Source organism: Microcaecilia unicolor, chromosome 3 (genome assembly GCF_901765095.1).
Source record: "Microcaecilia unicolor chromosome 3, aMicUni1.1, whole genome shotgun sequence".
NCBI classification, from domain to species: Eukaryota; Metazoa; Chordata; class Amphibia; order Gymnophiona; family Siphonopidae; genus Microcaecilia; species Microcaecilia unicolor.
In genome coordinates, this window is record NC_044033.1 from 185,937,381 (window position 1) to 185,952,960 (window position 15,580).

Below are 15,580 nucleotides of genomic sequence, written 5' to 3' on the forward strand. Positions count from 1 at the left end.
TCCAATACCAATTCCTATTCCACACCAGAATCTTGCCTCCTATCCCATGACTCTCTAATTTTCTCAGGAGTATTTCACGAGGAACTTTATCAAAAGCTTTCTGAAACTCTAGATACACTACATCAACCGGCTCACCTTTATCCACATGTTTATTCACGCCTTCAAAAAAATGAAGCAAATTGGTGAGGCAGGACTTCCCTTGGCTGAACCCATACTGACTCTGTCCCATTAAATCTTGTTTGTCTATGTAGTCTGTAATTGTATTCTTTATGATAGTTTCCACTATTTTGCCCAGCACTGATGTTAGGCTTACGGGTCTGTAATTTCACGGATCACTCCTAGAACCCTTTTTAAAAATCGGCATCACATTGGCCACCATTCAATCTTCAGGTACTATGGATGATTTTAACGACAGGTTACATATTACTAACAGCAGATCAGCAATTTCATGCTTAAGTTCTTTGAGTACTTGGATATAAGCCATCCGGTCCAGGTGATTTACTACTCTTTAATTTGTCAACTTGACTCAGTACAGCACTTTCTTTGCTGGAATAATGGGACACCAATCCATTTTCCTACTGCTCCATCTCTGCTTTTATTTATTTGTTTGGATTTCGCTCACACCTTTTCAATAGTAGCTCAAGGTGAGTTACATTCAGGCACACTAGCAGGCTTATTTTCGAAAGAGAAGGACGCCCATCTTTTGACACACATCGGAAGATGGGCGTCCTTCTCACAGGGTCACCCAAATCGGCATAATCAAAAGCCGATTTTGGGCGTCCCCAACTGCTTTCCGTCGCGGGGACGACCAAAGTTCATGGGAGCGTGTCGGAGACGTAGCGAAGGCGGGACTTGGGCATGCCTAACACATGGGCGTCCTCGACCCATAATGGGGAAAAAAAGGGCTTCCCTGACGAACACTTGGATTACTTTACCTGGTCCTTTTTTTCTTACAACTAAGGCACAAAAAGGTGCCCAAACTGATCAGATGACTACCGGAAGGAATTGGGGATGACCTCCCTTTACTCCCCCAGTGGTCACTAACCCCCTCCCACCCTCAAAACAACTTTAAAAATATTTTGTGCCAGCCTCAAATGTCATGCTCAGGTCCATCGCAGCAGTATGCAGGTCCCTGGAGCAGTTTTAGTGGGTGCAGTTCACGTCAGGCAGGCGGACCCAGGCCCACCCCCCCCCACCTGTTAAACTTGGCGTGGTAAATGTGAGCCCTCCAAAACCCACCACAAACCCATTGTACCCACATCTTGGTGCCCCCCCCTTCACCCGTAAGGGCTATGGTAGTGGTGTACAATTGTGGGTTTGGGGGGCTCAGCACACAAGGTAAGGGAGCTATGTACTGGGGAGCTTTTTATGAAGTCCATTGCAGTGCCCCCTAGGGTGCCCAGTTGGTGTCCTAGCATGTCAGGGGGACCAGTGCACTACAAATGCTGGCTCCTCCCATGACCAAAGGGCTTGTATTTGGTCGTTTCTGAGATAGGCGTCCTTAGTTTCCATTATCGCTGAGGTTATCAATATAGAAATCAAACAAAATAAAACATGGAAAAGAAAATAAGATGATACCTTTTTTATTGGACATAACTTAATACATTTCTTGATTAGCTTTCGAAGGTTGCCCCTCTTCCTCAGATCGGAAATAAGCAAAGATTTGCTTATTTCCGATCTGAGGAAGAAGGGCAACCTTCGAAAGCTAATCAAGAAATGTATTAAGTTATGTCCAATAAAAAAGGTATCATCTTATTTTCTTTTCCATGTTTTATTTTGTTTGATTTCTATTGATAACCGTAAGAGTGGACTAACACGGCTACCACATTATCGCTGAAAATCAGAAACTACCAAGTCTAAGGACGACCATCTCTAGGGATGACCTAAATGTCAAGATTTGGGTGTCCACGATCGTATTATCGTACCGAAAGATGGACGCCCATCTTCTTTCGATAATACTGAGTGGAGTGGAACAGGTGGGTATGAAGCGTCTGTTCACGCTTTCCAAAAATACTAGGACTAGGGGGCATGCGATGAAACTACAGTGTAGTAAATTTAAAACAAATCGGAGAAAATGTTTCTTCACTCAACGTGTAATTAAACTCTGCAATTCGCTGCCAGAGAATGTAGTAAAAGCAGTTAGCATAGCAGAGTTTAAAAAGGGGTTAGCTGGTTTCCTAAAGGACAAGTCCATAAACCACTACTAAATGGGAAAAATCCACAATTCCAGGAATAACATGTATAGAATGTTGTACGTTTGGGAAGCTTGCCAGGTGCCCTTGGCCTGGATTGGCCGCTCTCATGGACAGGATGCTGGGCTCGATGGACCCTTGGTTTTTTCCCAGTGTGGCATTACTTATGTAATACGGGTTTCCCCACCCCTTCGCCAGGACGTCCTGCGAAGACGTCCTCAGGAAAACTTGGGCGCCCCTTTTGATTATGCCCTTTAGGTATTTCCCTGTTGGGCTTATAATCTGAGAGGGTAAACTGACTTGCCCAAGATCACAAGGAGCCATAACAATAGGATTTGAACTGAGCTTCTCTGGTTGTTAACCTGGTGCTATAACCACTAGGCTACTGCTTTTACTCCAGGTATAAATATAGTTTATAAAATAAGTATGTACATTGCATCTCTGCCCCAGCCAAGGTACATCCCCTGGACCATCAATGCAAAGATGTAAATTCTTACTAGCATATGTACTTGTATTCGTATTTACTCGTGTGCAATGTCATAACATCTGTTTTCAACATATAAAACATTCTCTATCATAAGAGGAACAAGATGGTGTCCAGGATGGACATGTGCTGAGCTCTGCTAATTGCCTGGTTATCTGCACTTATGAAGGTAATCAATAGAAATAAAACAAAATAAAACATGGAAAAGAAAATAAGATGATACCTTTTTTTTATTGGACATAATACATTTCTTGATAAGCTTTCAAAGGTTGCCCTTCTTCGTCAGATCGGAAATAAGCAAATGTTGGTAGTTGACAGTATATATAAGTGAAACATCAAAGCATTTCAGTGACAGTCTAACAGGGTGGGGGTGGAAAGGAACATCAAAGCATTTCAGTGATAGTCTAACAGGATGGGGGTGGATAGGTGAGATATGCATGGAGACAGGAGGGTGACAAACAGAGCAATACAACTTTATGGTTTATAATGGGCTAGAAAACCCAGATCTTTAAGTCCTGTCGGTGGGTGTCAAAATATTTAATCATTCTGACTTCAAAGGTCTTACGTTCAAGACCTTTCTATCTGTTTGGACACCTTAAAATCATCATATACAATCACACCCAAGTCTCGCTCCATTTCGTGCACAATTAGTGCATTTATACAAAAGTTTAAAAGACATGTTCACCAATAATAAAATCCCCCTTCTCTCATACCCATCTCCACCCTACCACACAATCCAGAATGTATCCCAAGTGGTTTGCCTCAGGAAGCCTTGGTTCTGATGACCCTCTGAAGCTAAATGAGCTCAGCCTCTCCCTACCCCATTACTAACCCAGGAATCAGCCAAACCATATTCTAATGAAATCTCAGCAATATTCTCTGCACCACCACATGCAGTCATAAGGTGTTTAAAATAAAACTTCTCCCAAGTGGGATTAGGGACTGAATATAAGGATTCCAGATCTATAAAAACTGTTTCATGCATTTAGGGAAGCCATGAGCTTCCCAGACAGCCAACAAATGTAATTTATTTCTCCATTTCCAATATTCAGGAGGTATTATTTCCATTCAAGATTGAAAAATGCATTTCTGCGCCAAGAGGCTCATTTTCCTGAATAACAAAGTTCCTCCTTTATCGTAACCTCAGAAGGATCCAGTTCTGTCCAGCAATAGTTGTTCAGGTGACCCCTCAAGTCTTTTTGCTGAAATAATGGCCATATATTGAGCTATCTTTTTCCAAAATCCTTGAATTACATGACAGTCCCAGAAAGAGTGGTAAAATTCCTGTCTTCCCCTTGACATTTGATACCAAATGGAGATGACACTCTACCTGCCCTATAGAGATGTAACTTTGTGAAAATTTAAAACAAATCTGAGAAAATTTTTCTTCACCCAACGTGTAATTAAACTCTGGAATTCATTGCCGGAGAAAGTGGTGAAGGCGGTTAGCTTAGCAGAGTTTAAAAAGGGGTTGGACGGTTTCCTAAAGGACAAGTCCATAAACCGCTACTAAACGGACTTGGAAAAATCCAAAATTCCAGGAATAACATGTATAGAATGTTTGTACGTTTGGGAAGCTTGCCAGGTGCCCTTGGCCTGGATTGGCCGCTGTCGTGGACAGGATGCTGGGCTCGATGGACCCTTGGTCTTTTCCCAGTATGGCATTACTTACCGTATTTTTCGGACTATAAGACGCACTTTTTTCCCCCAAAATTTGGGAGGAAAATGGGGGGTGCGTCTTATAGTCCGAAGGTAGCGTTTTTGGACCTCCGTTCCGTACTTACAGGATTCCATGTTCCCTGGTGGTCTAGTGACGTCGGGGCAGGAAAGAGCCCCCTCTTTCCTGCCCATCGCGCTGCTCTCCGTGCTTCTCAATGCTTTCTGATGGTCTCGGCGATATTCAAAATGGCCGCCGAGATTCTCGGCGGCCATTTTGAATCTCGCCGAGACCGTCAGAAAGCATTGAGAAGCACGGAGAGCAGCGCGATGGGCAGGAAAGAGGGGGCTCTTTCCTGCCCCGACGTCACTAGACCACCAGGGAACATGGAATCCTGTAAGTACAGGACGGAGGTCCAAAACCCGGACAAGACGCACCGGAGCACCTAGGTTTTAGAGGAGGGAAAGAGGAAAATTTTTTTTTCCTATTTCCCTCCTCTAAAACCTAGGTGCGTCTTATGGTCCGGTGCGTCTTATAGTCCGAAAAATACGGTATGTACTTATGTAAATAGGCTCTGTGCAACACTCTGAAATAGCATTCCCTATAATTTGCATTCGAAGTCAACCCAGGTATTCCTTTGATTTTTGTTGAATTCCCAGTCTCCCAAACTTTTTCCTAAATCTTGCTCCCATTTCCACTTCACCAGCTCCATAAGAAAATAAGGTTTGCCATACTGGGATAGACCAAAGGTCCATCAAGCCAAGTATCCTGTTTCTAATAGTGGCTAATCCAGGTTACAAGTACCTGGCAAGACCCCAAAAGAGTAAAACAGTTTTTTTTCCTGCTTATCCTAGAAATAAGCAGTGGATTTTCCCCAAGTCCACCTTAATAATGGCTTATAGTCTTTTAGGACATTATCCAAACCCTTTTTAAACCCTGCTAAGCTAACTGCTTTTACTACATTCTCTGGCAACAAATTCCAGAGTTTAATTACATGTTGAGTGAAGAAATATTTTCTCTGGCTTTAAATGTACTACTTAGTAGCTTCATTGCATGTCCCCTAGTCCTAATGTTTTTGGAGAGAGTAAACAAGCGATTCACTTCTACCCGTTCCACTCCACACAGTATTTTATAGACCTCTATCATATCTCTTCTCCAAGCTGACTGTTTTAGGCTTTCCTCATAGGGAAGTTGTCCCATCCCCTTTATCATTTTAGTCACGCTTCTCTATACCTTTTCTAATTCCACTATATCTTTTTTTGAGATGCGATGACCAGAATTGCACATAATATTCGAGTTGCGGTCGCACCATGGAGCGATATAACATTCTCATTTTCTCATATCTTTGTACCACTCCAGTTTATAAAGGGCTTTGTGCAAACCAGAAATGGAAGTGGTAAATTTGGATATTTCATAAAAAAAATGACCTAATTTGTTTCCCTGCTTGAAGTTTAATCAAATCCCTGTTTAATCCGTTAACATAATGCTTATTTCCCCAACAAACTCCACTCGCTGCTGCAAAATGTCAAAAGGTATAATTGATCCGTTTTCCCCTACTTCATGTTCCAAGAGGGTGATTCTCTGTGCTTCCCAGGTGGAAAATGTTAAGATTCTCTAGCCTTAGCTCAGAGTCCACATTTCCCTTTCAGGGGTATCTGATCAGTAGTAGTTGAGTCTTCTCCCAATTTACTCACGATCACCCTCCACACATCTCTTACTGGGCATAAAATAATACCCTTATCTAAGCAGTAAAGACGTAACCCACCCTTTACTTGCACAACAGAGTTTTTGCTTAGCTGCAGCTAGTCATGCCAAAACTTTACCACCCTTGTTCCCAAATGTATAAAAGTGATATTTATAATATGCCAATGATTTGGCGGCTTTGTATATTCAACAGACGTTGCTTATGAATCTCACTGTGCATGTCCCCAAAATGTTTACGTTGTTTAACTGTCACTCCAGACGTAAGATTTTACAGTCCCTTGTTTTTTTTATGTAGCTAGAATAGCTGATTATCTCGCCCCTGAAAACAGCTTTTACTATTTCCCAATCAAGCACTGGGTTAGTCTCGTGAACTGAGTTAGTATGTTTGTAGGTGTTCCACCACTCTAGTAGCCATTCTTTAAATTAAATATTCCTATATAGATAGTGTGGAAATGTCCAAATATGATCCTGTTTACTAGTTCCGCAGGGGAACCAGTCAAACCACACTAAAGCATGATTTAATACCATATATGGCCCTATCTGTGACTCAGTAACAGGTGTGAACATTTTCCTCGAGAGAAAAAGATAAATCAATGTGAGATTGTGTGGAATGTGCCCATGACAAGCGTGTAAAGTCTTTTCTTCAATGGGTGTAAAACTCTTCAAACATCAAGAAGATCTAACAGGTAGCACAAACTGGGGTGCACTCTAGAACAGGTGGAGGGGCATAATCGAAAGGGATGTTCAAGTTTTCCTGAGGATGTCCTCACAGGACGTCCCGGCGAAGGGGCGAGGAAACCCGTATTATTGAAACAAGATGGACGTCCATCTTTCGTTTTGATAATACGGTCGGGGACGCCCAAATCTTGACATTTAGGTCGTCCCTAGAGATGGTGGTCCTTAGACTTGGTCGTTTCTGATTTTCGGCGATAATGGAAACTAAGGATGCCCATCTCAGAAACAACCAAATGCAAGCCCTTTGGTCATGGAAGGAGCCAGCATTTGTAGTGCACTGGTCCCCCTGACATGCCAGGACACCAGCTGGGCACCCTAGGAGGCACTGCAGTGGACTTCATAAAAAGCTCCCCGGTACAAAGCTCCCTGACCTTGTGTGCTGAGCCCCCCAAAACCCACTACCCACAACTGTACACCAGTACCATAGCCCTTACGGGTGAAGGGGGGCACCTAGATGTGGGTACAGTGGGTTTCAGGTGGGTTTTGGAGGGCTCACAATTACCACCACAAACATAACGGGGGGGGGGGGGGATGGGCCTGGGTCCACCTGCCTGAAGTGCACTGCACCCACTAAAACTGCTCCAGGGACCTGCATACTGCTGCGATGGACCTGAGGCTGGCACAAAATATTTTTAAAGTTGTTTTTTGAGGGTGGGAGGGGGTTAGTGACCACTGGGGGAGTAAGGGGAGGTCATCCCCGATTCTCTCCGGTGGTCATCTGGTCAGTTCAGGCACCTTTTTGTGCCTTGGTCGTAAGAAAAATTGGACCAGGTAAAGTCGTCCAAATGCTCGTCACGGACGCCCTTTTTTTTCCCATTATGGGTCGAGGACGCCCATGTGTTAGGCACGCCCAAGTCCCGCCTTCGCTATGCCTCCGACACGCCCCGTGAACTTTGGTCGTCCCCGCTACGGAAAGCAGTTCGGGACGCCCAAAATCGGCTTTTGATTATGCCGATTTGGGCGACCCTGTGAGAAAGACGGCCATCTTCCGATTTGTGTTGAAAGATGGGCGTCCTTCTCTTTCGAAAATAAGCCTGTTAGTCTCTAAATTCTTGGAGTTATGTAACCTATCTAGGTCGGGGTCCCAAGCTGTGTTGTAGGATCCTCCAACGAGCAAATGTTTTTGATCTCGATTCAGCAATAGGGTTACTAAGAGGCATATTTTCAAAGCACTTTGGGAGGCTAAGTTCCATAGGTTTCTATGGAACTTTGGGAGGCTAAGTGCTTTGAAAATGAGCCTCAAAGTGTTTGTGAAGGGTATTATCCATATAATTTGGGACACACACACTGCTTAGTAGCACTTCTTCTCTTGAGCCTGATTAGTTTTAGTGGTAGTTGGATTGTTGCAGGTTATGATAATGGGACAGAGGAAGATGCAAACTGGATGTCAGGTTAAATATAGGATCTTTTTATTTTTTCTTGAACAAATAAACATCAATACAAAAGAGTGCAATAACAATTTGAGCCAAAAAGAAGCTCTCTTTCTATGCCAAACATTCTATGAAAAAACTCCCAGCGTCATATACATAATGCTTATTCCTTCATCTGATAATCGGAATGATAGGTGAGGTGATTATGTTTAATTTTTATGTTTAATTTCTTTATTGATTTTTCATAATTACAAAGACATAAATCTTTGACTGATATACCAATATTACATAAGCCTATTATGTTATATAAACACAAAAAATATCATATTTATACAAGAAAAATATTGGATTAATAGTCCACAAAAGTGAGAGATCCAAGGTTTTATCACAGGAAGTTGGAATTTTAACAGCAAATACAAAAAAGAAATATGAGTAGGTGGTTATCCTATATATTAAAGTCCGGCTAATTCTATCGGTCAGTCTTTCTTGGTGTCTTGCATATTTAAAAAGGCACACAACTGTTCTGGCTCATAGAATATATATCTATTTTCTTTAAAGGTAATCAAGCACTTGCAGGGAAATCTCAGCTGAAAGGAAGCATTAATCAACAGAGTTCTTTGTCTCAATTCCAAGAATTCCTTCCTTCTATATTGTGCCTAACGGGAAATATCAGGGAAACTTAGAACTTTACTTCCCATAAATTCAGGTTTGATATTTTTAAAGTGTAGACGGAGCATTGCTTCCTTATCCTGCAAAAACACAAATGTAACAATTGCAGTTGCTCGTGTTTTAATTTCTTCTGTAGTTTGCTCTAAAAAACCTGATAGGTCCAAGGTCTCAGAAGAAACCTCCCGTTGGTCCACAGCTCCCTGTGGGGAAGTCAGCTGAGGCTTCTTTTTATCTCCCACTAGGCGAGGTGAATAAATTTACAGATGACACAAAATTGTTCAAGTTGTAGAAACACATGCAGATTGTGAAAAATTGCAGGAAGACCTTAGGAGACTGGGAGATTGGGCATCCAAAAGCAGATGAAATTTAATGTGGACAAATGCAAAGTGATGCACATTGGGAAGAATAATCCAAATCAGTTATTTGGTACTAAAATCCACCTTAGGCGTCGGCACTCAAGTAAAAGATCTAGGTGTCATATATGCTGAAATCTTCTGCCCAGTGTGCGGCGGTGGCCAAAAAAGCAAACAGGATGCTAGGAATTATTATGAAAGGGGTGCAAAATAAGACTAAGAACATTATAATGCCTTTGTATCGCTCTATGGTGCGATCTCACCGTGAGTATTGCATTCAATTCTGGTTGCCGTATGTCAAAAACGATATCGTGGAATTAGAAAAGATTCAAAGAAGAGTGACCAAAGTGATAAAGGGGATGGAACTCCTCTCATATGAGGAAAGGCTAAAGAGGATAGGCCTCTTCAGCTTGGAAAAGAGATGGCTGAGAGGGGATATGATTGAGGTCTACAAAATCTTGAGTAGAGTAGAACAAGTCCATGAAATTATGTGGAAATATTTTAAAACAAATAAGAGGAAATATATTTTTTCACTCAACGAATAGTTAAGCTCTGGAACTTGTTGCGGGAGGATGCAGTAACAGAAGTTAGTCCGTCTAGGTTTTTTAAAAGAAAGTTTGGACAAGTTTCTGGAGGGAAAGTCCATAGTCTGTTATTGAGATGGATATGGGGAAGCCTCTGCTTGTCCTGGGATTGGTAGCATGTAATGTTGCTACTAACTGGGTTTGTGTCAGGTACTTGTGACCTGGATTGGCCACTGTTGGAAGCAGGTTACTAGGCTAGATGGACCATTAATCTGACCCAGAATGACTATTCTTATTTTCTTATATGTTGTACATTTATTTCATTAAAAGGTTTAATTCTAAAAACACATACACAAAAAGAACTAGTCAAGCTGGTGTCCAAACCATCTTGCCCCTTTGGTCTCTGGTTTTCCTGGACGATAGATCGCCAACTTGCTGGTGTCAACCCACTTGGTCTCAGGGGCCTTCATTCCTTCTCTGTTCTAAAGAAAGTGCAGCTATTTTATAATATCAACTTCTCCTAGCTCGATTCCTTACTAATTGCTCTCTTTATCTGTACATGGCAGTATTGAACAGGGCATAGTTGATAATTGTTAAAATTAGGAATGAATCGGATGGTAGCATGAGTGTGTGTCATCATGCACCAGTTTGAATTGGTGAGTTTTTGATTGGACTATGTGGTAGTCTCTGTTCCAGAGATGGCGCACAGAAAATGAATGCATGAAGCCAGGACAGCCTTACAATTGAGTGAATTTACGTTTTGCATTCGGGCCCCACTTCTCAGGCTCTACTCATTTTTTTCAAATGAAGCCCTGCAGTGAGTCTTTACACATGGCCTCGGATCCCTTCACATTGCCCACAGGCCACCCCTGCTTGAAGGCTAATAGTGGTCATCTGTAGAGAGGGGTATGGGGAAGAGCAGCAGAACTGGAGTCGTATAGGATTGTTAATGAGCATCCCGAAAGAATGATTAGAAAGATGATGGAGAGCCAAGCAGAAACCAGGCCAGAAAGGGGAGTATTCTTTAGACAGTGGGGTCTTGAGAATATTAGATGTTTTTGCACAGTTCACCTTTTTTATTTGTTTTCCTTTTCTGTAGTTAATTATTGGACAGCTGTCACACATACGATGACGACAGAGACGTTTGTGAAAGATGTGAAGCCCGGTTTGAAAAACTTAAATGTAATTTTTATCGTGTTGGAGACAGGTAAGTAAAGTACTTGGGGTGTGAAGGTTTGGCGAGGGTTAAGAGTGGGTTCAAATGGGGTTCTGAACAGGGCCATAACTAGATCGTAAAATCTGCGGCTCTCGGGATTCTCTGCATTTTTCATTTAGAATTCTGTTCTGTTTTTCTTGCATGACCTTATTTTCATATTGCAATTAGTAAGAAACTTTGCTGAGTTAGGGAGGAGATGGGTGGAGGTGATCTGGCAGCTGATGAGCTGAGTGGAAGATGAAAGAGGAAAATTATAGACTGGGAGAGGGAGAGGCAAATGGGAGAGTGAAAGTTGGTGAATTGAGTGAAAAAGAGGTGAGAGAGCCAGATGGGGCAGGGGAGATGGAGAAATGGGAGAGAAGGAAAAGGAAGGTAATGAAGGCCAGAAAATAGTGGAAAGTGATGAAATAATCTCAAAAGAGACAGGGGGAGAAGAGAGAAACAAAGAAAGGTAATGGAAATTTGAAGCAGAAGAAAACATATAATATCACAGAGGAGACTGAAAGAGACATTTTGTATTCAGTTGGGGTTACATTTCAGTTCACCCTATGTATTTTTGTTTTATTTTCTACTTATTCAGTTTTCTCAAAATAATTACACAAATATAAGCTCAATTACGAAAAAGCCCTGTAGTTTGTATATCTATCTATCTATCTATCTATCTATCTATCTATCTATCTATCTATCTATCTATCTATCTATATAAATAATTCTCACCTCAAACATTCTGAAGCTCACTCTGTGGCAGGGAAACACTGAAGCCCTGCACTTAGGCTGTCACCACTCATGCACCACTCACTCTCACTGATAGACCCGCCCGCAGCCACGCCCCTTCCGCACATAATTCGCTACCTCAACGTTCTAATGAAGCTGCAACTTCTGGTTTTTGAGGTGGCAGAGATCGGAATTTTTCCTGAGGTGGCAGAGATCGGAATTTTTCCCCATGACTGTTTGCTCCGCCCTCGCGTCAAACGTGATGACGTCGAGGGCGGAGAAATGACACTCTACCAATCGCATTGCTCCACCCTCGACCTCATCACGTTTGACGCGAGGGCGCCGTTTCGCCTGCAGGGTCGTCTGGCAACGGGGAGTCAGCTGTTCGCCCGAAACCACAAACGTCGGACTAATGCAAGGCGTGAGGCAGGCAGCCTGAAGGTCGGAGGCAGCGAGGGAGCCAGCCAGCCAGCCCGGACGAATGGAGGGAGTGAGGCAGGCAGCCTGAAGGTCGGAGGCAGCGAGGGAGCCAGTCAGTCTCCACGTGGCACTGTGGGGGGGGGGGGGGCCACGACCCTGAAGCACGGAGGGTAAGGCCAGGAAAAAGGGGAGTGGGATGGGAAGGAAACGGGCCTTTCTTACTAGTATATATATATATATATATATATATATATATATATATAATTCCCATTATAAGGCAATCAAATAGTGCTACTTGGACCTCAACAAGGGAGGACCAGTAAAGAAATCCCTGAAGCTGTACTGTTATGAAGCTCAGTGGGTTGTTTTTGTTTTGTTTTAACTTGAACATTTTTTTTATTGAAATCAGAGCATAGTTATACACATTGGAAACTGGTACAAATAGAACACTGCACAAAACTGAAAAAATGCATAAACCTCCAACCCAACTACCCCCCAATCCCCCCCCCCCCCCCTTTTCCATCCTTGTGGCACTTGACTACATAGCAAAGAAACAACTCTAAAAAAATAATAATACTAAAGACAGTATCTGGTAGCAATATTTATACCGTGTCCAGGTATTGTTGAAGAGGTGACCCCCAGTCTAAGAACTTCTGGTAAATATGTTTCCGGTAAGCCGTGAGCTTCTCCGTCAGTACCACAAAGCGCAGGTTTACGAGCCAAGCTCTAATGGTTAGCGAATGAGGTGATTTCCGTTCCCTGGAATAGTACATCTAGCTGCTAAAAGGCGAGTCATTAGACTCTTTTGTGGATGCTCTGCGGAGTCCTCAAACCCCTCAAGTAATAGACAAAGTCTGGGCATTGGGTCCATGGTGATCCCCGCATTGGAGTTGGCAATGTGTAACACCCTCAACCCAAAAGTGTTGGTAACGGGGCAAGACCACGACATGCAGAGGTACGATCCCTGCTCTGCACATCCCCTCCAACACTGCAATGGTATAGCTTATTCAAATTTATGGAGTTGTTCTGGTATCTCAGAGCTGTTCTCTCAGAGCTGCAGAGATATTACTCTTAGATGCCCTCAGCACAGTCTCTGATCGTTGAGATAGAGCAAATTCATGGTGTAATTCCACTTCCCATTGGTGTATATACGGGAGTTTAACAATCTCATGCCCTCTCTTTTATTTATTTATTTATTTATACTTTTATAATTTTACACAAGTAATAAATTTGTTACATGCAATTCAGGAATGAAAAGAAATCAAGATATGTAACAATATGGGGCTCATTTTCAAAGCGCTTAGACTTACAAAGTTCCATAGGTTACTATGAAACTTTGTAAGTCTAAGTGCTTTGAAAATAAGCCTCTATATATACTCTTAAACAGAGATTAACCAAAGGTAAATTATTTCAACTTTTGTCCCTTCTTTAGACCACATTCAAAAGGGGGAGTGACAGATAAATCAGGGAAATCACTATAAGAATATAAAGAAAAAAAGGCAATATGCCCACCCACCTATGTTAACTATCTAGCCTTACTGATATTATTACCTCAACACCCTCTTCAGATCTATGAAAACTAAGTTGTTCTGGTAAAAAGAAGAGAGAGTAATCCACCTAAGTGGATGAACACAAACTCCCACGTGAAAATAACAGCACAGAAAAAAGAGTGGGAAATGGACCAATGACTCCAGGGAAACGGGAAATGAAATGCCAAGGAACCACTTAGTGGTTCCTTGGCATTTCATTTCCCGTTTCCCTGGAGTCATTGGTCCATTTCCCACTCTTTTTTCTGTGCTGGTAAAAAGAAAGCATACTTTACTCCCAGATATCTCACTATACATTTACATGGATATGCTAACATGAATGTTGCACCTATAGACTTCGTCTCCTCTCTCATTTCTAAAAAATGTTTCTGTTTTTCTTGAGTAACTTTAGTGACATCAGGAAAAATCCATATTTTTTGTCCACAAAACGTTTGATGTATATACTTAAAGTATAATTTAAGTATAGCATTAAAGTCTTGCTCAAATACGAATGAAATCAGAAGCGTAGCCCTGTTTATTACTTCTGATAGTGAATCTTCCAATATTAAAGAGATATCTTTCAATTCATCATTCTGCTCTTCTTGGTGAATTTGTTCCAAATCTTCAGGGATCCCTCCCTGACTCTTTTTCACAGGAAGAAAATATATCTTGTTTATTTGGGGAATATTTTGAGGAGGAATCTTCAAAATTTCAACAAGGTATTTCTTAAATAGTTCTAAGGGGAGGATCCCTACTGGCTTAGGAAAATTCAAAATCCTCATATTCAAGCATCTATTATAGTTTTCAATTTGTTCTATTTTCTGACGTAAACTTAAATTGTCTTTCATAACCATGGCAACATTTTCCTTTATACTTGAAATATCATTCTGAGATCTCTTTACCTGGGCATTAAAGTCTTGTTTCAATCTATCCATCGAATTAGAGAGTTGATCCACCATAGAAACTAAATATGTTGTTTCTTGAGTTGATCTTATAATCAGGGAGTTCATGTTTTCTATAGCCTGCCAGAGAGTGTCGAGCATCACCACCATGGGGGGGTTTATAGACCCCTTCCTTTCCAAGTTCTCAAAACCCGCCGTTAACTGCTCCGGGGGAGAACCAACTCCACAGGCCCCAATATTCGCGCCTTCCGCGTCTTGCTGGCCTGTCTTCTCTTCCCGCGTTACGGCTGGGCATGGTGGAATTCCAGGCTCCGGAGGGGAAAGCATGGTCTCGTGTTCCTGGGATGTTGGGCTCCCTTCTCCGACGTCCAACGGAAATCCAACTCCGGTCTCAATCGGTGGGCGCCGGAGAGTGAAACTGTCTATCTACGCTGTTTCGGAGAGGATACAAGGGCTGGGGCTGGTAAAGCCGTAATAATCCCCTTTCTTTTTGTGTGTGGCATACCGGTACAAAAGGAAAAGAAAAGAAACCTCCAGCACATGCAAAGCAGACTCACTCCTCTCGGCGTGTCGGCGCCATCTTAGCCATTCCCCCCAATCTCATGCCCTCTCAAAGTTGTTCTAAGTGGCTCAGCTCGCATGTGTGGACCACTCTAAAGGGTTCACAGTGCAGACCATGCCTGCATTGCAGGTAGAAATAAAAATCAGATTTACCCAACCCATATAACCTCTGCAGAGGGAGCTAGCAGACCACCTTGAAACAATTGGGATAACTGAAAAATACCTTTCTCCCTCTATCGTCTGACTAATGTGGCATGTTCAGGGGAAGTGTCTGGAAACAAAGTTATCAAGGGTGCCAAGGGAGAGACTAGGAATTGTGCGGACAGTGTCACAGAAGCCCATAGCTGAAAGATATGATTTACATACGGATTAATGCTATAGGACTGAGCTGTACGCCCCAGAGGCATCCAGAGCAAGTCTGGTAGCATACCTAAAGTAGTATAGTTTAGAAATGTCAAGTAGTAGTAGTAGTAGTATAGTATTGTTCTATTCCATTATGTCCCACAGATCAATCCAGAGAAAAGTGGGCTATGTCCTCCTACCAGCAGGTGGA

At 42.4% G+C, this 15,580-nt stretch overlaps 1 protein-coding gene across 3 annotated transcripts in view; it reads left to right on the forward strand.

Moving 5' to 3' along the window:
* The window catches only part of NABP2 (nucleic acid binding protein 2), a 34,677-nt gene that overhangs the window by 2,471 nt on the left and 16,626 nt on the right, over nt 1-15,580 (forward strand). For 2 of the 3 annotated variants that reach the window (XM_030196775.1, XM_030196774.1), the window contains exon 2: nt 10,788-10,895. In XM_030196775.1, the coding sequence (XP_030052635.1) occupies nt 10,817-10,895 (79 nt within the window). In that variant the 5' untranslated portion in view covers nt 10,788-10,816. Of the gene's footprint in view, nt 1-9,395; nt 9,429-10,787; nt 10,896-15,580 lie in introns of those variants that run through there. The other variant, XM_030196773.1, reaches the window with a different exon arrangement.